Source organism: Salmo salar, chromosome ssa14 (genome assembly GCF_905237065.1).
Source record: "Salmo salar chromosome ssa14, Ssal_v3.1, whole genome shotgun sequence".
NCBI lineage: Eukaryota > Metazoa > Chordata > Actinopteri > Salmoniformes > Salmonidae > Salmo > Salmo salar.
The window spans coordinates 25,656,397-25,682,535 of NC_059455.1; the positions used below are offsets into that span (position 1 = coordinate 25,656,397).

General features: G+C 40.5%; 1 protein-coding gene across 4 annotated transcripts in view; it reads left to right on the forward strand.

Annotated features, from left to right (window-relative positions):
- The window catches only part of LOC106569219 (contactin-associated protein-like 2), an 85,149-nt gene that overhangs the window by 30,447 nt on the left and 28,563 nt on the right, over positions 1-26,139 (forward strand). For 3 of the 4 annotated variants that reach the window (XM_014140360.2, XM_014140361.2, XM_045694130.1), the window contains 7 exons: positions 586-696; positions 858-1,051; positions 2,561-2,708; positions 5,203-5,406; positions 5,864-6,048; positions 6,847-6,990; positions 17,661-17,919. In XM_014140360.2, the coding sequence (XP_013995835.1) occupies positions 586-696; positions 858-1,051; positions 2,561-2,708; positions 5,203-5,406; positions 5,864-6,048; positions 6,847-6,990; positions 17,661-17,919 (1,245 nt within the window). Of the gene's footprint in view, positions 1-585; positions 697-857; positions 1,052-2,560; positions 2,709-3,769; positions 4,335-5,202; positions 5,407-5,863; positions 6,049-6,846; positions 6,991-17,660; positions 17,920-26,139 lie in introns of those variants that run through there. The other variant, XM_014140362.2, reaches the window with a different exon arrangement.

A 26,139-nucleotide genomic window follows, 5' to 3' on the forward strand; every position in this document is an offset into this window, starting at 1 on the left:
GCTATTTTACTGCTGCTCTTTAATTACTTGTTACTGTTATTTATTATTCTTAGCTGTATTTTTTTAAACTGCATTGTTGTTTAGGGGCTCGTAAGTAAGCGTTTCACTTTAATGTCTACACCTGTTGTATTCGGCGCATGTGACTAATAACAACATTTGATTTGATTTTGATTTGATCTTTGAAAGTTATTCGTCAAGATTGAGTGTGTCTACCAGGAACATGACAGGCTGAACGTTTGATTTATTTTTCAAAGCTATTCATGTATCGCTATTGATGTGTTCAATAATAACCAAACCAGACAGAAATTGGCCTTGCCAGTATTCATATTGTATTGAATGGCCTTTGCTTCCAGTCATTACCACCACAGGCCTGCTATAGAAAAGGATGTGAATGGTAAGAGACGTCACATGTGCTAGTCTCTCCAAAAACCTGTCTGTGGTAAGGAGCAGTAATGTAAAATACAATTGTAAGGAAGAAAAGAAAACTTAATCAAATACATTGTTAAAACACGCTGAAGTGTCATTTTATGGGACGATGACTCATTCCTCCATTGTCTGTATCTTGTGTTTTGTGTTGCCCTCCAGGGAAATGTGATGAAGTGTTGGCCACACCACTCTCTCACACAGCTTTTACCAGCTCCTCAGTGTACTCCGGTGGATATGGGGCTGGATACGCAAAGCTCAACAGGAGAGGAGGTATTAACTAAAATAATTCAGAATGAAAGCTTAACATCTCAATATTTTTATCTTTTGATTATTTTAAGCTGCAGTCTCATTCACTTCACTCACATATGTTTTGCCACATAGAAGCAGAGGATACTAACAGTTGCTGGTTTGATTGTTTCTCTCATCTCCAGGTGCTGGAGGCTGGTCTCCGGGGGACACTGACCGTTACCAGTGGCTGCAGGTGGACCTGGGCACCAGGAAGCAAGTCACCTTCATTGCCACACAGGGCCGGTACAGCAGCTCTGATTGGACAACCCAGTACAGACTCCTCTACAGTGATACAGGAAGAAACTGGAGACCGTATCGGCAAGATGGCAACATATGGGTGAGTGTGTTAGTTGTAAATTGTGTATCAGAAATGCCTACTTAATCAGCAATCATTTCTAAATGTCTGTACTTTGTTAATATAATTATAGCCCAAAGAGAACAATAGTAATGGCGTATTTTTGTAGGCACTAACGCCATGGTTTGTTGAACAAATCCTATGGGAACATCTTTTGTAGGGTTACTGGATAAATGCGGAAAATAAGGTCTGTGGTGAACACATGCTTAGGAGATCTTATACATTTTGTTCTATGAGATAATCTTCATCAGCTGATGGCACTTTTTGTAAATCTTTAAGCATTTACTGTATGTAATTTTTTTTAAAGCACATAAAAGGCTTCATAATTAATGAAGGTCATGTTAACTGACTGATATTACCTCATAGAACAAAACATATAATAAAAAAAAATATATATACTTTCCCCATTCATTTTCCCCATAGCAATTGCTGAATGTACCAGAAGTAACTAATTTCCGGTTTTTAGGACTACAAACTTTTTGGTTGTGCACCTGTTATACCCCTGGAAGGGGGAAATATAGAAATAAATCATACAGATGTAGCTTCAGCTTCAAGTCACTTGTAATGAGTGTTTTTCATATAAAATCAACCATTTACATAGGTACAATATATATTTTTTTTACCAATGCACAAAATATATTCTCTTCAAATTACATAGCTGTTACAATTGTTCAATAAACCAATATTGTCTCATTTATACATTGCAATGGCTCGATTAATCCTTTATTATCGCTCTTTAAATTGACATTGAAATGCATGTATTCCACTATTTATTATCACCATTGATTATCCTTGTATATACTGTTCTTATATTTATTAGACACTGTATGGATGAATTCCTATCAGCATGCAAACTCCTCCTAATAACAAAAACATGTATAACCTTGAATTAATTCATATTTGGTGCTTTAGATTACAACAACATTCACATTTTCCCAAAGTTTTCCATTGTTCCCAATCACCAACCACACACACAGGAGCAGTGCTCGGTCTCTCTTGGGCACGCTCTGATCACGAAGTCACCTCGTGTCAGTGAGCAGCCTTCTAGCAAGCTAGCTAGCAAAACGGCTAATTTCAATGTGGTCTAAACATACAAATAACACATTTTATGTTTTAAACACCTTTGCTGCTGACTAATTAACACACAGTAACATTCTGACATAAACGAATATATTCAAAATCGCATTCATACCTGATAGGGGGAAATATAGAAATAAATCACAGAGATGTAGCTTCGGCTTCAAGTCGCTTGTAACGAGCGTGCTGGGAAGCCCCGTGCGCCCCTGTAGGAATTCCTAGGTATAGCCTATCAAACTCACATCAGACAAATGAACAGCATATGACTTATTGGTCCACATTATGATTCTGTATTATTATTTCGTTATTAAGGCACTTTTAATTCTATCACACACCATCTAAAATGCTCCCCATGAACAGTAATTGGCTTCAAAATGTGGAACCTAAAGGTTATGTTTCTGTTTGCTTTCCAAGGCATTTTCAGGCAACTCCAACAGCGAGAGTGTGGTCCGCCATGATCTGCAGCATGCAATCATAACACGCTACGTCCGCATCATCCCACTTGAGTGGAGCGAGGAGGGGAGGATCGGCTTGAGAGTGGAAGTCTATGGCTGTTCTTACTGTGAGTGTACGACACTGTACATCCATGCACATCTCACACTACTGTACAAGAGATAGTATATGGGAACATCCTTTAACAGAAGAACATAAAAAGGAATCTCTTAATTCAAAACATCCTTTATTGTGTGCAGTTTGGATAATTTCTACATGAAGAAAATATGAGAATAATCAGGTGTTGGCCAATATGGGCTTAATTAATATGTAATACTGAAGGTTTTAATTATCTTGGTATCATATATCATATTTGTCAGGTGGGTGTATTAATATGCTCAGTAATGTAGATTCATTGAGTTTAAATAATTACATTACTGATCTATGTGCCAACAGCGACATTCACACAGCTACAGGTTTTTGATAGAGTAGGAGATAGAGAACAGCAGTTTACCTTGGCTGGTTTCTGTTGTTACCTTCTACTACAGAAAAACACGCTTTACTGATCAATTTCTTTCTTCCAAGCTTTCACCTGCCACACAACCGTTTGCTGTGTCCATCGTATGCTGTATTACACACTGTAGAAACTGATAGACAGGAAAAACTGACCAGGAGAAACTTGTTTGCCCTAGTCATTGAACAGTCTAGTTCCCCCTGGCCACTTGTCCTTACTGGAAGTACTCCATCCATGCCCTTAAGATTGAACAGCAAATAGATGTCGCCGACTGTCAGACCATTGAACAGCAAATAGATGTCTCCGACTGTCAGACCGGGTAAAGAGATGAAAGGAGAAAGTTGCCACAGGGTGATATCACAATGCCATGCTGCTGTCTAAAGACACGTAGGCTGGCACATCTCAACAGACAGAAACGTATTTGAAGTAGGCTTATATACCGTATACCGGGGTATTTCAATACCGCCGGAACTGTTTCTTTTAAGTATATTTATTTAATACATTTGAATATTTGTAGTTATTTTTTTAAGTAAAGAAGATTGCGTTCTTCATTTCACCTGTCACATAACTTTCCATAATGAAGCTTACCGGTAGTCCCCACTCACGTTGTTTGTTTACAAGTACAGAACGATGAGAGACCAGAGCCTTGTGTCACTCACTCTTGTGCAGCACGCGCCAGGTAGTTACAGTATGGAGTTCACAACTAAATGTTTGCCAGCTAGATATCTTATGACTATTACGTTAACTGTCTGAAATGTGCTGAATGCTTTACATTTGTGCATTTGGTTTGCTCATTTAATACCTGGTTAGCTATTAAGCTAAGTAGTTAGCTCTTGATTATGACTGTTCCATTCCATTACACATAAGTCATTGGACGAAGGCGTCTTCTCTTCGGGGGAGTTTTGTTAAGATCCCTGACGCTCAATCTGAAGATTAACACGCATCGCCTGCGGTAAAATGTTGGTAGAATAAGGACCTTATCTTTCATATCAGCAAGAAATAATAACAAAGAAATTAAAGGTTAAATTGATACAAATCTTGATAGGGTTAGTGTTCCCACACGGCCATAAGTCAATGTTGCAGCCCGTGTTTACGAAAATCAGACAGAAGACAAGAGGTGACCACCTGTACTAATTGCTAACTGGTGTGCTCTGAACAACTGTGTGTAAGCATAACTCGGGAAGTGTAGTTTCGTCAGATGGAGGCATCCATAGCTGTATGGAGATGTGCAAAACTGCTACAGTAAGTGTATATTTTTTATTTGAAGGATTGTTTCTCACTGATGAACGATAAGGCCATATGTTTCAAAAGCCGTACAGCAACGATGATTGTTGAAATTTCGAAACTTTAAAACGGCATCGGGATTGTAGTTCACATGAGCCAGTCGGAGACGAAGCTAATGGTTGAACATTTTAGGGAGAAGTCAGAATGCCGCCTAGAGCTTTCGAGAGCTAGCTAAGTGGTTAGCTTCTTCCAAAATCAAGCTTCACTTGGTAACAGCAGAGAATCCCCTCCTAAATCAAGAGCTTTGCTGTCTAATATTTGTTTTGTGCTTGCAGCAAACTGTGAGTAGCATTTTTTATGTTACTTGTATAACTTTATGAGCTGGGATGTCGTAATACTTTGTCAGAGACTGTATAAAATGTTCGCAATGCACTCATTAGCATTTAGATAGCATTCTCTATGGGATTTTAGCATGTACTTGTTAGCATTGCTAATTTTCGGATTAGAGTCACAGTGGTGTTTGAAATTAGCGCAATTTGCTTGTGTTCAGTGCCGGTATTACCGGATATCCCGATATGGCACACGGTCGGTATGACAATCTGGATACTGCCCAAGCTTACTTTGCAGCCATGGTTATATGTATTAGAGACTAAGTCATTTCTCCCTCAGTTGTTCTTTTCCTCCAATTATAAAAAGAGAAATCCGTATAAACTGCCTCACCTTTTTGACATGGCTTGTGATTGCAGTAGGTGATCTCTAAAGGTCTATAGGTTTGTCTCATTAACACTCATATTACCTTTTATGTCAAAAGCCTTGACACAGGACAGTAGAGGTAATTGAGGGGATATTAAGCTCTGTAACCTTTATCACTGTTCGGTGACCTCAGGGGCGGATGTGATCAACTTCGAAGGCCAGGGTGTGATCTCCTACCGCTTCAAGATGAAGAAGATGAAGATCTTGAAGGACGTCATCTCCCTGAAGTTTAAGACCACAGCCAGTAACGGTGTGCTCCTGCACGGGGAGGGACAGCAGGGAGACTATATCAGCCTGGAGCTGAAGAGATCCAAACTACTGCTCATGATCAACCTGGGTAATGGACCATTATCCGATCCTGTCTATGGGATATCTGTGTGCGTCCCAAATGGCACCCTATTCCTTATTTAGTGCTCTACTTTTGACCAGGTCCATAGTGCTCTGGTCAAAAATAGTGCAAGATATAGGGAACAGAGTGCCACATGGACGCACACCTACTGTAGTCGCTGATTAATATAGCTTCTTATGGCAACTACAGACGGCAGTTGATGAAACTTGATACAATTCCGGCATATTTGCTAATATGACTGGCCCTTATGCATTAATCATCTTCAGTTTTTATGTGATGGATTTCAGTAATGGTTGTTGTCAGAAAGATAATTATTCATCACAGTAGCCTACACAAATGAGCATTTGTAAAATGTTATCTCACTATGTCAGACTGTTGTTTATAGGAAAAATGTCGCCTTAAGCATTTTCTTGAATTCAATCTGTTTATGTCTTGTAAACTTCAGGCAGCAATCAGTATGGCTCCATCCTCGGGCACACCTCCGTGACAAGTGGAAGTTTATTGGATGATGACCATTGGCACTCTGTAATTATTGAGCGTTACCGACGGAATGTCAACTTTACCCTGGATCGCCACACGCAGCACTTCCGCACCAACGGTGAATTTGATCATCTTGACCTGGACTATGAGGTAGGCCACAGTTGTATTGTGTATTGTCTTAGTGGTTACTCTTTTTGCTTCCCTCCCTATCAGGGTTGGGGTCAATTCCATTAAAATTTAAGTCAATTCAGGAAGTACACTGAAATTAAAGTTAAAATACATTTTCAATTCGGAAAATGTGACATTTTAATTTGATTCACTTTCTAAATTAACAGGAATTTTAATGACCCCAATCCTATGTAATTTGTATATTGTCATGGTTAATTTCTCTATCCATTCCTATAAAATTGTATTGTATATTGTCATTGGTGCATTTGTACAACCCTCCCAATAAAGTTGTATTGTATATTGTCCTGGTTCATTTTCTCACATACCTCCCTATCTCTACGAGGAGAGGGGATATGAGAGATTATTTAATTAGATCCTTTGGCTCCTGTGAGTCAGGTTACTCAGAGGTCTGTGTGAAGATGTGTTAGTTCACAGATGCCAAATCGGAGCAAACTCTCTCTGTACTGCGGCTCCCCTGTGCTTACAAAGCTCAGCTTTTAGGTTTGTCTGTGTAATTATCGGTGTGCGATACCGAAGGAAATTACTTTGGCTCCGCAGGGAAAGAGAAGGAAAAAAACACAACACCATACATACATTAATTATAAAGTGGAGATTAATGCAATCAGGCACAAGCGAAAACCAATATACTCTCTGAAGGGATGTATGCTGCTGTATTGATTTGATTCAAAGCGACAAATTGCTCTGAGGTGTGGCTCGTGCTGCAGAGCCTCTTCAAATAATACTTGACCCCTTTTCCTCTTCTCCTTCTGTGTCCTCTAGATCAGCTTTGGAGGCATGCCCTTCTCTGCCAAGCCCAGCTCGGGAGGCAGGGAGAACTTTGTTGGCTGCATGGAGGGCATCACCTACAACGGAGATAACGTTACCAACCTGGTCAAGAGGAAGAAAATTGATACTTCAAGTTTTGTAAGAACCTTTCTCTGTCATGTTTTGTACATCTGAGTAGCATCTTTTCTAGGTGGTTTGTGATTCACTGGTATACCTTGAAAACATACACGGTAGGAACAGCCATGTATTTGTGATTACTTACTTGGAAAGTCCAATGTTGCAACACCTCATTTCAATATAATGATCCTTTTTCACTGAGGCACTACAATAAAACAGTATAGTGCATCTATCAGTACACTCACTGTAGCATAAATCAGAAGAGAAGAACTTTTACCTTGTGGTGATTATGACAGAAAACAAATTAATTTCTTAGAAGTCATCCTATATGGAAACATTTTTAAAGTATTTTTAGCTAAGTATTTTAGGATATATGTGAAATATTTTAAATTGGCCAAATAATGTATAAAAACATTTTCATTCATACATTTTAAATAAATTACAACATATATTATGGAATGTATTTAAAGGCCTAGTGCAGTCAAAAATATTTTGTATATATTTCAACACTGAGGTCGGAATAATATTGTGAAAATGTGACCGACCAGCTCGATTCGGTCTTATCTAGCAAAATTTGAAATTATGTTTTTTACATTGGATAAAAGTAGACACTCCAAGCTAGAAAATTGTATATCATACATCACAGTTGAGGAACAATGGGAAAGTAATTCTGCTTTGAAAGTTGATAAACTTCTAACCTCACTTTTGAGAAAATGGCCATTGAATTTTTTGGTAAACCACTTCTTTCTCTACACCCATTCAGCATCGTTCACACCCTCCTAAGCCTTAGCCCCACCAATCTCTTTAAGGATTCACATGTGAACAACCAAAGATTTCAAGACTAAAGGCTGGTTTATTTTTATTTTTTTTCACCATTATTTAACCAGGTAGGCTAGTTGAGAACAAGTTCTCATTTACAACTGCGACCTGGCCGAGATAAAGCAAAGCAGTGCGACACAAACAACAACAGAGTTACACATGGAATAAACAAACATACAGTCAATAATAAAATAGAAAAAGTCTATATACAATGTGTGCAAATGAGGTAATACAAGTGAGGTAAGGCAATAAATAGGCCATAGTGACGAAATAATTACAATATAGCAATTAAACACTGGAGTGATGGATGTGCAGAAGATGAGTGTGCAAGTAGAGATACTGGGGTGCAAAGGAGCAAAATAAATAACAGTATAGTGATCAGGTAGTTGGATGGGCTATTTACAGATGAGCTATGTACAGGTGCAGTGAGCTGCTCTGACAGCTGGTGCTTAAAGCTAGTGAGGGAGATATGAGTCTCTAGCTTCAGTGATTTTTGTAGTTCGTTCCTGTCATTGGCAGCAGAGAACTGGAAAGAAAAGGTGGCCGAAGGAGGAATTGGCTTTGGAGGTGACCAGTGAAATATACCTGCTGGAGCGCATGCTACGGGTGGGTGCTGCTATGGTGAGCTGAGATAAGGTGGGGCTTTACCTAGCAAAGACTTATAGACGACCTGGAGCCAGTGGGTTTGGTGACGAATATGAAGCGAGGGCCAGCCAACGAGAGCATACAGGTCGCAGTGGTGGGTAGTATATGAGGCTTTGGTGACAAAACGGATGGCACTGTGATAGACCGCATCCAATTTGCTGAGTAGAGTGTTGGAGGCTATTTTGGAAATGACATCGCCGAAGTCAAGGATCGGTAGGATGGTCAGTTTTACGAGGGTATGTTTGGCAGCATGAGTGAAGGATGCTTTGTTGCGAAATAGGAAGCCGATTCTAGATTTAATTTTGGATTGGAGATTCTTAATGTGAGTCTGGAAGGAGAGTTTACAGTCTAACCAGACACCTAGGTATTTGTAGTTGTCCACATATTCTAAGTCAGAACCGTCCAGAGTAGTAATGCTGGACGGGCGGGCAGGTGTGGGCAGCGATCGGTTGAAGAGCATGCATTTAGTTTTACTTGCATTTAAGAGCAGTTTGGAGGCCATGGAAGGAGAGTTGTATGGCATTGAAACTCATCTGGAGGTTAGTTAACACAGTGTCCAAAGAAGGCCCAGAAGTATACAGAATGGTGTCGTCTGTGTAGAGGTCGATCACAGAATCACCAGCAGCAAGAGCAACATCATTGATGTATACAGAGAAAAGAGTCGGCCCGAGGATTGAACCCTGTGGTACCCCCATAGAGACAGCCAGAGGTCCGGACAGCAGGCCCTCCGATTTGACACACTGAACTCTGTCTGAGAAGTAGTTGGTGAACCAGGCGAGGCAGTCATTTGAGCAACCAAGGCTGTTGAGTCTGCCTATAAGAATGTGGTGATTGACAGAGTCAAAAGCCTTGGCCAGGTCGATGAATACAGCTGCACAGTATTGTCTCTTATCGATGGCGGTTATGGTATCGTTTATGACCTTAGGCGTGGCTGAGGTGCACCCATGACCAGCTCGGAAACCAGATTGCATAGTGGAGAAGGTGCGGTGGGATTCGAAATGGTCGGTGATCTGTTTGTTAACTTGGCTTTCAAAGACCTTCGAAAGGCAGGGTAGGATAGATATAGGTCTGTAGCAGTTTGGGTCTAGAGTGTCTCCCCCTTTTGAAGAGGGGGATGACCGCAGCAGCTTTCCAATATTTGGGGATCTCAGACGATACGAAAGAGAGGTTGAACAGGCTAGTAATAGGGGTTGCAACAATTTCGGCGGATAATTTTAGAGAGGGTCCAGATTGTCTAGCCCGGCTGATTTGTAGGGGTCCAGATTTTGCAGTTCTTTCAGAACATCAGCTATCTGGATTTGGGTGAATGAGAAATGGGGGAGGCTTGGGCAAGTTGCTGTGGGGGGAGCAGGGCTGTTGACCGGGGTAGGGGTAGCCAGGTGGAAAGCATGGCCAGCCGTAGAAAAATGCTTATTGATAGTCTCAATTATCGCAGATTTATCGGTGGTGACAGTGTTTCCTTGCCTCAGTGCAGTTGGCAGCTGGGTGGAGGTGCTCTTATTCTCCATGGACTTTACAGTGTCCCAGAACTTTTGGGAGTTTGTGCTACAGGATGCAAATTTCTGTTTGAAAAAGCTAGCCTTTGCTTTCCTAACTACCTGTGGATATTGGTTCCTAACTTCCCTGAAAAGTTGCATATCGCAGGGGTATGCCACAGGATGTTTTTGTGCTGGTCAAGGGCAGTTAGGTCTGGAGTGAACCAGGGGCCATATCTATTCCTGGTTCAATTTTCTTTTGAATGGGGCGTGCTTATTTAAGATGGTGAGGAAAGCACTTTTAAAGAATAACCAGGCATCCTCTGACGGAATAAGGTCAATATCCTTCCAAGATACCCGGGCCAGGTCGATTAGAAAGGCCTGCTCGCTGAATTGTTTTAGGGAGCGTTTGACAGTGATGAGGGGTGGTCGTTTGACCGCAGACCCATTATGGACGCAGGCAGTGATCGCTGACATCCTGGTTGAAGACAGCAGAGGTGTATTTGGAGGGCAAGTTGGTAAGGATAATATCTATGAGGGTGCCCGTGTTTACGGATTTGGGGTTGTACCTGGTAGGTTCATTGATAATTTGTGTGAGATAGAGGGCATCAAGCTTAGATTGTAGGATGGCCGGGGTGTTAAGTGTGTCCCAGTTTAGGTCACCTAACAGCACAAGCTCTGAAGATAGATGGGGGAAATCAATTCACATATGGTGTCCAGGGCACAGCTGGGGGCAGAAGGTGGTCTGTAGCAAGCGGCAACGGTGAGAGACTTGTTTCTGGAAAGGTGGATTTTTAAAAGTAGAAGCTCAAATTGTTTGGGCACAGACCTTTATAGTAAGACAGAACTCTGCAGGCTATCTCTGCAGTAGATTGCCACTCCGCCCCCTTTGGCAGTTCTATCTTGTAGGAAAATGTTAGTTAGGGATGGCAATTTCAGGGTTTTTGGTGGTCTTCCTAAGCCAGGATTCAGACACGGCTAGGCAGTGAATAAAACAAACTTGGGGAGGTGGCTTCTAATGTTAATATGCATGAAACCAAGGCTTTTACGGTTACAGAAGTCAACAAATGAGAGCGCCTGGGGAGTGGGAGTGGAGCTAGGCACTGCAGGGCCTGGATTAACCTCTACATCACCAGAGGAACAGAGGAGGAGTAGGATAAGGGTACGGCTAAAGGCTATAAGAACTGGTCGTCTAGTACGTTCGGAACAGAGAGTAAAAGGAGCAGGTTTCTGGGCATGGTAGAATAGATTCAAGGCATAATGTACAGACAAAGGTATGGTAGGATGTGAATACAGTTGAGGTAAACCTATGCATTGAGTGACAATGAGAGAGATATTGTCTCTAGAAACATCATTTAAACCAGGTGAGGTCACTGGATGTGTGGGAGTTGGAACTAAAGGGTTAGCTAGGGTGTATTGAGCAGGGCTAAAGGCTCTACAGTGAAATAAGGCAATAATTACTCCCCAAAACTGCAATGGACAAGGCATATTGACATTAGGGAGAGGCATGCGTAGCCGAGTGATCATAGGGGTCCAGTGAGTGGCTCAGGCGGCCGGAGACACGGCGATTCCGGCAGCTAGCGGGCCGGGGCTAGTAAGCTAGCAGAAGGGCCTTAGAGGGACGTCGCGACGGAAGAACTACGGGTGTGTTCGTAAATTCAGTCTGGAGGGCCAGAGTGTGCTCTGGGCTTTTGTAAACTCAGAGCGTTGTCGGATTGTCAGTTCGTAAATTCAGAGCATTTTGCTCTTGGCGCGTTCAGAGCGCACACTGGACGCTCTGGCAGAGGAGTAGGGTTTATCCGAGATTTCTGACCAAACAGCAGTCAAGCGCCCAAGCTAACGTTGGCTACTTCCAGACACAAACATTTTACTCACCCTAGCAGAGCTGGTTAGGCTGTTTTTATGTTATCCAGAGCGTTGGTGACTGTAACTATGCTGCTGGCAACAATTGAATTATGCTTTTTTTTGCCAACGTTTACTGACACCGGCCATATTCAACGGGTGTTGAGCGTTCGTAACTTCGTCAATTATTCTGCGCTTTAGCACACTCAGACAAGAGTGCTCTGAAATCGGTGTAGATAGCCAGAGCAAATTGACCAGCTACGTCAATCGACAGTTGTTTATTTATTTATGTTTATTTAACCTTTATTTAACTAGGCAAGTCAGTTAATAACAAATTATTGTTTACAATGACGTCCTACCAAAAGGAAAAAGGCGTCCTGCGGGGATGGGGGCTGGGATTAACAATGTAAAATAAACAAAAAATATAAGACAAAACACACATCACGACAACAGAGACAACACTACATAATACCACAACATAGCATGGCAGGAACACATGACAACACAGCATGGTAGCAACACAACATGACAACAATATGGTAGCAACACAACATGGCAGCAGCACAAAACATGGTTCAAACATTATTGGGCACAGACAACAGCACAAAGGACAAGAAGGTAGAGACAACAATACATCACACGAAGCAGCCACAATTGTCAGTAAGAGTGTCCATGATTGAGTCTTTGAATGAAGATATGGAGATAAAACTGTCTAGTTTGAGTGTTTTTTTGCAGCTCGTTCCAGTCTCTAGCTGCAGCAAATTGAAAAGAGGAGCGACCTAGGGATGTGTGTGCTTTGGGGACCTTTAACAGAATGTGACTGGCAGAACGTGTGTTGTATGTGGAGGATGAGGGCTGCAGTAGGTATCTCAGATATGGGGGAGTGAGGCCTAAGCATCAACCAGTGGGTCTTGCGATGGCTATACAGAGATGACCAGTTTACAGAGGAGTATGGAGTGCAGTGATGTGTCCTATAAGGAGCATTGGTGGCAAATCTGATGACCGAATGGTAAAGAACATATAGCCGCTCGAGAGCACCCTTACCTGCCAATCTATAAATTCCGTCTCCGTAATCTAGCATGGGTAGGATAGTCATCTGAATCAGGGTTAGTTTGGCAGCTGGGGTGAAAGAAGAGCTATTATGATAGAGGAAACCAAGTCTAGATTTAACCTTAGCCTGCAGATATGATATATGTTGAGAGAAGGACAGTGTACCAGCTAGCCATACTCGCAAGTACTTGTATGAGGTGACTACCTCCAGCTCTAAACCCTTAGAGGTATTAATCACACGGATGGGGAGAGCGGTATTATTCTTACCAAACCACATGGCCTTTTGTTTTGGAGGTGTTGAGAACAAGGTTAAGGGCAGAGAAAGCTTGTTGGACATGAAGAATTTTTGTAGAGCGTTTAGAATAAAATCTGGAGAGGGGCCAGCTGAGTATAAGACTGTATATAAATGGATTAGAGAGCTTCCTACTGCCTGAGCTATGTTGTTGATGTAAATTGAGAAGAGCGTGGGGCCTAGGATAGCGCATTGGGGTACTCCCTTGGTGACAGGTAGTGGCTGAGACAGCAGATGTTCTGATTGTATACACTGCGTTCTTTGAGAGAGGTAGTTAGCAAACCAGGCCAAAGACCTCTCAGAGACACCAATACCCCTTAGCTGGGCCACAAGAATGGAATGGTCTACTGCAGTGGTTCCCAAACTTTTTATAGTCCCGTACCCCTTCAAACATTCAACCTCCAGCTGCGTAGCCCCTCTAGCACCAGGGTCAGCGTACTCTCAAATGTTGTTTTTTGTCATCATTGTAAACCTGCCACACACACACACACACACACACACAATACGATACATTTATTAAACATTAGAATGAAGTGAGTTTTTGTCACAACCCGGCTCGTGGAAAGTGACAAAGAGCTCTTATAGGACCAGGGCACAAATAATGATATAATAATCAATACTTTTGCTCTTTATTTAACCATCTTACATATAAAACCGAAAATTGTGAATATTGCACCACAGGTTAATGAGAAGGTTGTGCTTGAAAGGATGCACATAACTCTGCAATGTTGGGTTGTATTGGAGAGTCTCAGTCTTAAATCATTTTCCACACACAGTCTGTGCCTGTATTTAATTTTCATGCTAGTGAGGCCGAGAATTCACTCTTACATAGGTACAGTGTCTTAACAGCGCGATTTGCCAAGGCAGGATACTCTGAGCACAGCCCAAACCAGAAATCTGTCAGTGGCTTCTGATTTAAATAACATTTTCGGTAAGGCTCTCTTGTTCAGATATTGGTAAGTGGACTGGAGGCAGGGCATGAAAGGGATAACGAATCCAGTTGTTTGTGTCATCTGTTTCGGGAAGGTACCTGCGTAATTGTGCACCCAACTAACTCAGGTGCTTCGCTATATCACATTTGACATTGTCCGTAAACTTCAGTTAATTTGCACACAAAAAAATCATACAATGATTGAAAGACCTGTGTGTTGTCCTTCTCCAACTTCTTAATCATAGCCTCAATTTTGTCCACCACATTGAATATAGTTGTGGAGAGTCCCTGTAATCCTGGATTCAGATCATTCAGGTGAGAAAAAACATCACCCAGATAGGCCAGTTGTGTGAGAAACTTGTCATCATGCAAGCGGTCAGACAAGTGAAAATTATGGTCAGTAAAAACTTTAAGCTCGTCTCTCAATTCAAAGAAATGTGTCAATACTTTGCCCCTTGATAACCAGCGCATGTTGTGAAAGCGTTACATGGTCGCTGCCCATATCATTGCATAGTGCAGAAAATACACGAGAGTTCAGGGGCCTTGCTTTAAAAAGTTAACCATTTTCACTGTAGTGTCCAAAACATCTTTCAAGCTGTCAGGCATTCCTTTGGCAGCAAGAGCCTCTCGGTGGATGCTGCAGTGTACCCAAGTGGTGTCAGGAGCAACAGCTTGCACGCACATTACCACTCCACTATGTCTCCTTGTCATGGCTTTTGCGCCATCAGTACAGATACCAACATGAGCAATGGCTATGTTTGGCTACATACGGACCGTTAGTGGAATACCCGCGAGAGTAACGGCTAATGTGATTGGATGTTAATTATTTGACTAGGCTACCTGTATTTGACATTGTGTTTTTATTTTGCTGAACACTAGATGGTTTAATTTTATTTTTCGCAGTGAAACGAGGCAAGGAAAAAAACTTCACCCAAATGTATAGCCCTGTTGGAAAATATAAATGGACTGTTTGAAAATGTGAAGAAATATATATATTTTTTATTGTTAATAAAAAAAAATGTGAATCACATTTTTATTTGGCGTACCCCCGATGGCATTGCATCGTAGGAATAACTGGTCTACCATATCAAAAGCTTTGGCCAAGTCAATAAAAATAGCAGCACAACATTGCTTAGAATCAAGGGCAATGGTGACATCATTTAGGACCTTTAAGGTTGCAGTGACACATCCATAACCTGAGCAGAAACAATATTGCATACCAGAGAGAATACTATAGACATCAAGAAAGCCAGTCAGTTGATTATTGACAAGTGTTTTCCAACACTTTTGATAAACAGGGCAAAATAGATATTTGCCTATAACAGTTAGGATCCGCTTAATCTCCCCCTTTTTAAATAAAGGATGCACCATGGCTTCCCTCCAAGCAATGGGAACCTCCCCAGAGAGGAGAGAGGCTTTGCGATGATTGGGGCATCATGAACATTCTATTGAAATGGTTACTTGCATATTGGAGTCCTTAAATGAAAATGACTTTCTGACAAAATTAGAAACGTGTAATATCTGAAAATGTAGCTAGCTAGACTATCTTACCCGTGTACATGGATAGACGCTTCTTCCTCTCTGTCACGGATGCCATGGTTGCCCTTTAGTTTGAAGATGTAATCTGGAGACAGGTGTTTTATACAACAGCTTTCTGTGTGTTCTCTTTTCGATTCCTTTTGCATATTTACAATCAAACGGCAGAATGTCCTCCATCTCCCTAGCTATCATACTCTAATTCCACAGGGCATTCCACTAATTTCAAAACTCTGTCTTCCAGAAAGTGGAGAGCAACATTTTTGCAATTCTACTATGTTATATCTTTTTAAAAAAGCACTGTTTACCGAATTACCTACACATACTGGTCAGCTCATGTTACATGGCAGACCAATCCGAACTCATCTTTCGGCATGCCTCATTATCTCAGACAATCATGGCTTAGCCTTTGTTATTTTGTTGCTTTGACAAAGTTATTTCGGGAAGATTATTATTAATTTAGTGTGATTAGTTAGTGATTAGATTCATTTACGTCTATCTCTCATTTTAAGGTCAACCCTGTTACTCAAACTAAACTCTTTCATGTGGTGAAACTATTTATTTTAAAATATTTATTTCAAAAGAAATATTGAACATCTACAATAATAGTCAAAAGAGTGTAAAACCAGGTCAGCTGGTTTTACTCTTTTTGGCCATTTTCTGGTGTTTTGTGGTAAAAAATATGAACGGGTCGAGCATAACACGTCAACCCATAGACAGGCAAGACATTTTTTAACAACTATGTTTTTGTGGTAAATCTTGCATTAATTTGCCCCTCCTTGTTGCATACAACAAGCTTTCAAGGGGATTCATGGCTGATTTAACTAGTAATTACCCGTTGGAGGGCCGTTCAAGTGGATTTTTCCCGTATGTGGTAAATTCCCACTTCCCACTTGGTTACGAATGCACCATAACACCGGTAAACCATCCACCGTAGAGCCGTATAATACACTCATTGGAAGCGCAAGATCTAGATCTACACTTTGACATATTGTGTCTTTGTTTAAATCGATAACTAACTAAAATAAAAACATATTAGGAAAAATCTCTTGAGATTGGACATGTCTTTTATTAAGTTAGACATGTGCTCTTTATGACAGAATGTTAAAATGAGGTGAAATCAAATGTAAAAAAATAAAAACATCGCTGGCTAAGTTTTGGCTTGGTGGCCCCAAAAAAAATTCTCCATTGATCAATACATAATTTAAGAAGCCGAATTAGGAACCACTTTGGCAACCCTATAGACTAGATGTCATAGCCATGCATTTCTGGAATATTGTCTGGCATGCATATGAGCAAAGATGCAAATGTATGTACATGCATCTCTGGAATACATTTTAAAGCATTACATTCATTTTAGCAAAGATGCAAAAATATTTATTACGTGTCGTTAAATATATTGCAATGTTTTTTTTCCTTTTCGTTTGGGAAATGTTGAATAAAAAAGTATTCCATGCAATGGGATCGAACCCACTAAATGTATCAAGCTTCAGAAGTCCTCAGCGCTTGGCACAGGACAATTACTGCTCAGTTGTCAATGGTATGTGATGGTGTGTGAGCCATTACTGTGCTGAAGTATGGATCCAACCATTTATTATTGATTTCACTTATGTGCCTCTTAGCTTTTTTTTATTTTTTATTCCTGTGAGCAAGTTCCTTGGTGTTGAATTGCATGCTTTGTGTTCAGCACAAGTAGCAGGAGAAAGGTCAGCTTTGATGATAAGAAAAGCCAAAATTGTTTTTTGTCAAGTGCTGCTGTATGATGAGTGATTTTCTGTGTCGCTCTGAAATAATGCAGGCGTGTGCATTTTCTCATGCATTAAACCGCAAAATGTACATTTAAAAAGCACCTTAGGTTTTCTGATGTTTATATGGTTGTGCCAATGTCTTGAGCTTAAATCAACAGGGAAAATCTACCCTAATTTATAGACCTGTTTGCTATCTAAAAAGCACCTAAAAAAGGGTATATATGCAAAATATATGCTAGCTTTGTTTATACGTTGTGTGAATAACATTTTTGTTGTTGTTGCTAAAGTCAAGAAGGAAAAGCTGCCCTAATTTGTAGACCCATTTACTATTATACTTCCTATTCACCTTACAGAGGAACCTGACATTCTCCTGCAGCGAGACACAATCCTTCCCCTTGTTCTTCAACGCCACCAGCTTCCTGCGTCTTCCGGGGCTGCTGGACAGTGACACCCTGTCGGTCAGCCTGTCCTTCCGAACGTGGAACCCCAGCGGTCTGCTCCTCTATACGGCACTGGCTGACGGTGTGGTGGAGGTGGGCCTCACCGAGGGGAAGGTCACTGTCTACATCAACGTCACCCAGAAGAAAAACACGCGCATAGACATCTCCTCAGGTACAGTCTAGTTCAGGGCTCTCCAACCCTGTTCCTGTCGGTTTTCAATCCAATCCCAGGTGCGCTAGATTAGGGTATGAATGAAAACCTACAGGACGGTAGATCTCCAGGAACAGGGTTGGAGAGCCCTGGTCCCGTTAGTACTGCCATGCTGGCTAATGCACTACAGTAGACCTGTTAATTTAGCATGAAGACCTTCCCCTCCCTTGAAAGCATTAATTGCTTCTCTCTCTTGATCTGGGGAGGCCCACCCCAGGAGGGACTTCTATTGCTGATTCTCTGTCTGTTAGGCCCTGTCTGTTGGGCCCTGTCTCTTAGGCCCTGTATATGTTTGTATTTTTGTCTTTAATATTATAGATAGACTGAAGGTTCTGTAAATTTCATTGTTTGCATAATTTATTTTCTCTATACATTTTTCCTCCTACCCTACCATCCATACCCTAATTGGAGTAAACTAACAACAATATTTCTACTGCTACTTACAGCTATTTTGCTCACATCTACGATACCTGTAGTTCAATAATTATACATATATTCCTAATATCCTTTTTCTTCAAGTGCTGGATTTTCACGCACAGCGGGCAATCCACCATTTTTATTTAAATTTTAACTCCAACCCTTCAATGTCCACAGATTAAACCATCTGTCCAGTATAATGCAATTTTGCTATTTACTTTTGCAATACAACTCTCCATTTTACTATCTCTTACAAGGCTCCTGAACCTTCCTATTTGTAACATTTCTACCGATATTGCCCTAAAAATAAATACTTTACCCTAGAGTATAATGATATTTCCCACTGACTGATTGTGGTTTTTCAGATCCCCTAACAATATGGTTTGCAGGTCCATCGGAACCCTGATATTGACATAACAACCATTCCTGGACCTGACTCCAAAAGCGAGCCACCAATGGAGAGTACCAGAAAATATGTTCTAATGATTCTGTTTCCTTGTGTCTGAACAGGGCTGACTGTTCAATGCCCCATATATTGAACATTATTTTTTGTATGTGTCTGCAAATTTTTGTTTTACAGTGCCTTCAGAAATGATTAACAGCCCTTGACTTTTTCCACATTTTGTTGTTTTACAGGCTGAATTAAAATGGATTTAATTGAGATTTGTTGTCACTGGCCTACACACAATACCCCATAATGTCACGTGGAATTATGTTTTATTTTTCTTCAGTCAATAAGTATTCAACCCCCTTTATGGCAAGCCTAAATAAGTTCAGGAGTAAACAGTTGCTTAACAAGTCACATAATAAGTTGCATGTGTTTTAACTTTATTTTTGAATGAATACCTAATTTCTGTACCCCACACATACAATTAACTATAAGGACCGTCAGTCGAGCAGTGAATTTCAAACACAGATTCAACCACAAAGACCAGGGAAGTTTTCCAATGCCTCGCAAAGAAGGGCACCTATTGGTAGATGGGTACAATTTTAAAAAAGCAGACATTGAATATCCCTTTGAGCATGGTGAAGTTATTAATTACACTTTGGATGGTTTATCAATACACCTAGTCACTACAAAGATACATGCGTCCTTTCTAACTCAGTTGCCCGAGAGGAAGGTAAGCGCTCACAGATGGTGACTTTAAAACAGTCCCAGAGTGTAATGGCTGTGATAGGAGAAAATTGAGGATGGATCAACAACATTGTAGTTACTCCACAATACTACTCTAATTGACAGAGTTAAAAGGAAGAAGCCTGTACAGAATAAAAATGTTCAAGCATAGTGGTGGCTGCATCATGTTATGGGTATTCTTGTAATCGTTAAGGACTCAGGAGTTTTTCAGGATAAAAGAATAAGTGGAATAGAGCTAAGCACAGGTAAAATCCTAGAGAAAAACCTGGTTCAGTCTGCTTTCCACCAGACACCGGGAGATTAATTTACCTTTCAGCAGGACAATAACCTAAAACACTGGAGTTGCTTACCAAGAAGGCAGTGAATGTTCCTGAGTGGCTGAGTTACAGTTTTGACTTAAATCTGCTTGTCTAGCAATGATCAACCAATGTGACTGAGCTTGAAGAATTTTGAAAAGAGCAATGGGAAAATGTTGCACAATCCAGGTGTGGAAAGCTCTTAGAGACTTACCCAGAAAGACTCAGCTCTAATTGCTGCTAAAGGTGATTGTAACATGTATTGACTCAGGGGGTTGAATACTTATATTGGTGGGGGGTTATTATATGTATTTTTCTTCCACTTTGACATGAGTATTTTGTGTAGAACATTGACAAAAAAAAGACAATCATATCAATTTTAATCCCACTTTGTAACAACAAAATGTGGAAAAAGTCAAGGGGTGTGAATACTTCTGAAGGCACTGTATACTGCAGTTCGTTGACCTGATGCCAAGGATTTGAGACAACAAAAAACCAACTGACTTGAATAGTATACGGTATTGCTGTCAAATCTTTACACTTTAAGTTAAACAAATATTTTGTATTTATTTATACTAAGCCATTTATGGTTTTTATTGGGTGGCACACTAATTCTTAAATTTCTTCTTTCATCAATTGTCTCTTCCAAATTTGTGGCTGAGCTTGGTTATAATTTTGTATTGAGCATACAACTCCATACACTGTTAGTTGCTTGTGTGCCAATTTACTGTTCTCATTTACAATGGCCTTCATAAATATTATTGTACATTTAAAACATTTATTTGTATTTTTTCTCTATCAGTATATTGGAGTTTAGACATATAATTTGTTGTAAAACTAGATCTGCCTTTTCTGGAGGAGGACATTTTAATTGTAGACAACTCTGTATGTGTAATGAATACTCGGGGAGAAAAATGTATAGATTCATGCGCAGAGGGCGGCACATGTTTATTAAGCCTTCGCCGAAGGCAGGAATCGTGGTCACAGGCAGGCAATGATCAAACACAGGTAGGCAATCAAAAACGGACAATACCATACAAACAGAAAGAACTGAACTAGATAGGGAGCTGATGAGACCAGGTGAGAAACGAACACAGGTGAAATCAATGAAAAAAGAAAAACAAATGTTGACTAAGAAAAGAAAAGCAGAACCTTACAGTATGACTTCATTTTAAAAGGAGCATACTTTAAACAGGGATCCATTGTCGATCCACTGAAAATGTAAGGTTTTAATCTGCAAAAAGGCAAAGAGCCCACTCTTAAACATAGGATGGACCTTTCTTAGTGTCTTGCTAGAAAACCAATTTGAATCTAGATACAATGGAGGCTTTGAGAGGTTTAATGCCTTAATATTAAATAGTTCTACCTTCCAAACTTATGTTTGTTATATAAATATGCTCATTTAACTTTATCTGGTTTGCCATTCCAAATAAAGTGAAAAAATAAATCTTGCATGATTTGAAAATGGATTCCCCTGGAGTCAGTAGAGCCATGAGTAAATATGTAAACTGCGATATCAGCAGAGAATTAACCCCTGTGCGGCCTGACATCCAGCGAAAAATCCTTTCGACATTAGCATAACCATTTTTTTGTCTTTTTTTTTTCTCCAAATTATATCGTTTTATAGATACACCTCTCCTGAATCGAACCACGTTGTCCGATTTCAAAAAGGCTTTACAGCAAAAGCAAAACATTAGATTATGTTAGAGGAGTATATCGTAAAAGTAGCCACATAGCCATTTTCCGACCAACCACATGCATCACAAATAACCAAAAAACAGCTAAATGCAGCACTAACCTTTGACAATCTTCATCAGATGACACACCTAGGACATCATGTTACACAATACATGCATTCTTTTGTTCGATAAAGTTCATATTTATATATAAAAACAGCATTTTACATCGGTGCGTAACGTTGACTAACTATTTTCCCTCAAATGCATCCGATGAAACAGCGCAACAATTTACTAAATTACTATTCGAAAACATATTTAAAATGTAATATTGTCATTATAAGATTTATAGATGAATATCTCTTGAAAGCACCTGTAATGCCAGATTTTAAAATAACTTTACTGGGTAATCACACTTTGCGATGAAAGGGGATGCGATACTCAGAACAATAGGCTAGCAATACAGGTCAGTGCCATCTTGGAACAATCGCATATCAAATCTAGTCTTGTATACTATTGTCAATAATCCCTTACCTTTGATTATTTTCATCCTTAGGCACTTCCAGGAATCCCAGGTCCACAACAAATGTATTTTAGTTCGAAAAAGTTAATCCTTTATGTTCCATTAGCTTGTTGTTGTTAGCGCGTTCTGAAGGCTGCACCAAAAGTTCCGACGTGCGCGGGGCTACTCTTTCATGTTCGTTCAAACATGTCAAACGTTGTATAACATAAATCTTTAGGGCCTTTTTCAACCAGAGCTCCAATAAGATTCAAGGGGGACGATTGCATTGTCTTTATAAACGTTTTGAAAGGGGAGGGTAGCCAGTGGCGCCGGCGTCATAATGGTGATGGCCCTCTCCGTGTGACCACGTTCCACAGCGTGTCATTCTGTCAGTTTTCACAGTAGGAGACTCAAATCACTTTGTAAAGACTGGGGACATCTAGTGGAAGCAATAGGAAGTGCTCAATGAACCATAGCTCACCGTGTGATTAATAGGCAACGTGATGAAGTTGAGTCCGCAATTCAGAATTCCACTTCCTGTTTCGATCTGTCTCGGGGTTTTGACTGCCATATGAGTTCTGTTATACTCACAGACACCATTCAAACAGTTTTAGAAACTTTAGGGTGTTTTCTATCCACAAGTATTAATTATATGCATATCCTAGCTTCTGAGTTTGAGTAGTAGGCCGTTTAAAATGGGCACGATTTCTTTTCAAAATGCGCTGTGGCGCCCCCTATCCTAGGCGACCGTCAAGAGGTTAATCAGGGTAAACTTCCTGTAAATGGATAAGTGTTTCCCTCTCCAGGGTTTCAAGGTTCTATATTTTTTTGCTAAGTTTTTGAACAAAGTTAATTGTTGCAAGATCGCTAAACTTTTCCTGGATATGTACATCGACTTCACCATCCGCCCATTTAAATCGGGAGACCATATGGCAATCTAATGTTTATCTTTTAGACACCCAATATGTAATATAGTACACTTATCATAGTTTTAGTACAGAGAAACTAGAGAAATTATCCAGGTCTTCATTGAGGCCCTGCAAGGTTGAAGATTGAGGATTCAAGAGAATCATCGGCGTACATTGATACTTTTGTCTCTAATCCCTTAATAGTTTGCCTCTTAATGTTATCATTAGATCTGATTTTTAAAGCTAACAATTTAGGGGGGTACCGAGTGGTCTAATGCACTGCATCTCTGCATCTACAATCCCTGGTTCAATTCCAGGCTGAATCACATATGGCCGTGATTGGGAGTCCCATAAGGCGGTGCACAATTCCTCCAGGTTGGATCGGGGTAGTCCATCATTGTAAATAACAATTTGTTCTTAACTGACTTGCGTAGTTAAATAAAGGTTAAATAAAATGTCCATAATAAATAGGTAAGGTGACACAGGGCAACCTTGTTTTACACCTGTTGACAATTCAAAGTTCTCCAAGAAGTAACCGTTATTTGTTATTTTACATAAAGGATTGTTGTACGTGACTTTTTTACCCATTTTATGAAAGATAATCCAAAATTGAAAAAATCCAGGCACTTATAAACAGATTCTAGACGTACTGTATTAAATGCTTTCTCAAAATATGTTAAAGGGATTATACCTGGTTTACTTCTATTCTCATAGTTTTCCATTATTTTTAGTAGTTGTCTAATGTTGTCTCCAATATATCTTCCTTTTAAGAATTCCGTCTAATTGTGATGAATAATGTCCGGTAGGACCTTTTTTATTCTATGAGCGATACATTCAGCCAAAAGCTTATTTCTCTCTAATTTTGTGCACACATTTGTTTATATCCCTGTTAGTGAGCATTTCTCCTTTGCCAAGGTAATCCATCCACCTGACAGGTGTGGAATATCAAGAAGCTGATTAAACAGCATGATCATTACACAGGTGCACCTTGTGCGGAGAACAATGTAAGGCCACTTTTAAATGTGCAGTTTAGTCACACAACATTATTCCCCATACAGTGAGGGAAAAGAGTATTTGATCCCCTGCTGATTTTGTACGTTTGCCCACTGTCAAAGAAATTATCAGTCTATAATTTTAATGGTAGGTTTATTTGAACAGTGAGAGAGAGAATAACAATAAATCCAGAAAAACGCATGTCAAAAATGTTATAAATTGATTTGCATTTTAATGAGGGAAATAAGTGTTTGACCCCCTCTCAATCAGAAAGATTTCTGGCTCCCAGGTGTCTTTTATACAGGTAACGAGCTGAGATTAGGAGCACACTCTTAAAGGGAGTGCTCCTAATCGCAGCTTGTTAACTGTATAAAAGACACCTGTCCACAGAAGCAATCAATCAATCAGATTCCAAACTCTCCACCATGGCCATGGCCAAAGAGCTCTCTAAGGATGTCAGGGACAAGATTGTAGACCCACAGAAGGCTGGAATGGGCTACAAGACCATCACCAAGCAGCTTGGTGAGAAGGTGACAACAGTTGGTGCGATTATTCGCAAATGGAAGAAACACAAAAGAACTGTCAATCTCCCTCGGCCTGGGGCTCCATGCAAGATCTCACCTCGTGGAGTTGCAATGATCATGAGAACGGTGAGGAATTAGCCCAGAACTACACGGGAGGATCTTGTCAATGATCTCAAGGCAGCTGGGACCATAGTCACCAAGAAAACAATTGGTAACACACTACGTCGTGAAGGACTGAAATCCTGCAGCGCCCGCAAGGTCCCCCTGCTCAAGAAAGCACATAAACATGCCCGTCTGAAGTTTGCCAATGAACATCTGAATGATTCAGAGGACAACTGGGTGAAAGTGTTGTGGTCAGATGAGACCAAAATGGAGCTCTTTGGCATCATCTCAACTCGCCGTGTTTGGAGGAGGAGGAATGCTGCCTATGACCCCAAGAACATCATCCCCACCGTCAAGCATGGAGGTGGAAACATTATGCTTTGGGGGTGTTTTTCTGCTAAGGGGACAGGACAACTTCACCGCATCAAAGGGACGATGGACGGGGCCATGTACCGTCAATTCTTGGGTGAGAACCTCCATCCCTCAGCCAGGGCATTGAAAATGGGTCGTGGATGGATATTCCAGCATGACAATGACCCAATACACACGGCCAAGGCAACAAAGGAGTGGCTCAAGAAGAAGCACATTAAGGTCCTGGAGTGGCCTAGCCAGTCTCCAGACCTTAATCCAATAGAAAATCTGTGGAGGGAGCTGAAGGTTCGAGTTGCCAAACGTCAGCCTCAACCTAAATGACTTGGAGAAGATCCCACCTGAGATGTGTGCAAACCTAGTGGCCAACTACAAGAAACGTCTGACCCCTGTGATTGCAAACAAGGGTTTTGCCACCAAGTACTAAGTCATGTTTTGCAGAGGGGTCAAATACTTATTTCCCTCATTAAAATGCAAATCAATTTATGACATTTTTGACATGCATTTTTCTGGATTTTTTTGTTGTTATTCTGTCTCTCACTGTTCAAATAAACCTACCATTAAAATTATAGACTGATCATTTCTTTGTCGGTGGACAAATGTACAAAATCAGCATGGGATCAAATACTTTTTTCCCTCACTGTATGTCTCAAGTTTTGAGGGAGCAAGCAATTGTCATGCAGACTGCAGGAATGTCCACAAGAGCTGTTGCCAGATAATTTAATCTTAATTTCTCAACCATAAGCTGCCTCCCAATGTCGTTTTAGAGAATTTTGCAGTACGTCCAACTGGCCTCACAACCACAGACCACGTGTAACTAAGCCAGCCCAGGACCTCCACATCAGGATTCTTCACCTGCGGGATCGTCTGAGCAGGGGTGGAGGTGCTGCGGAGTGTTTCTGTCTGTAATAAAGCAAACTGGATGGAATATGGGGGAAAATGCACCAAATGATTTTAAAATCTTTAACATAGAAATGCTACCAAATTGTTTTATTGAAATTTGTTACAAATGATGGAGTCTCGCATAATTCACAGAACAATATTTTGATAGAGGAAGTAAAGTACTTTAAGGATATGCTTTCGTTTCAGTCTCCTCCATCTCCACTAACCGAAGCTAATTGTATGGATAATAATGTAAAATTAACATCTGTACAGAAAGACTCATGTGAAGACCAAAATACAGAGGAGGAACTTCTTGATGTAATTAAAGCCTTTAAATCTGGGGAAAACTCCAGGGCTGGATGGCATATCAGTGGAAG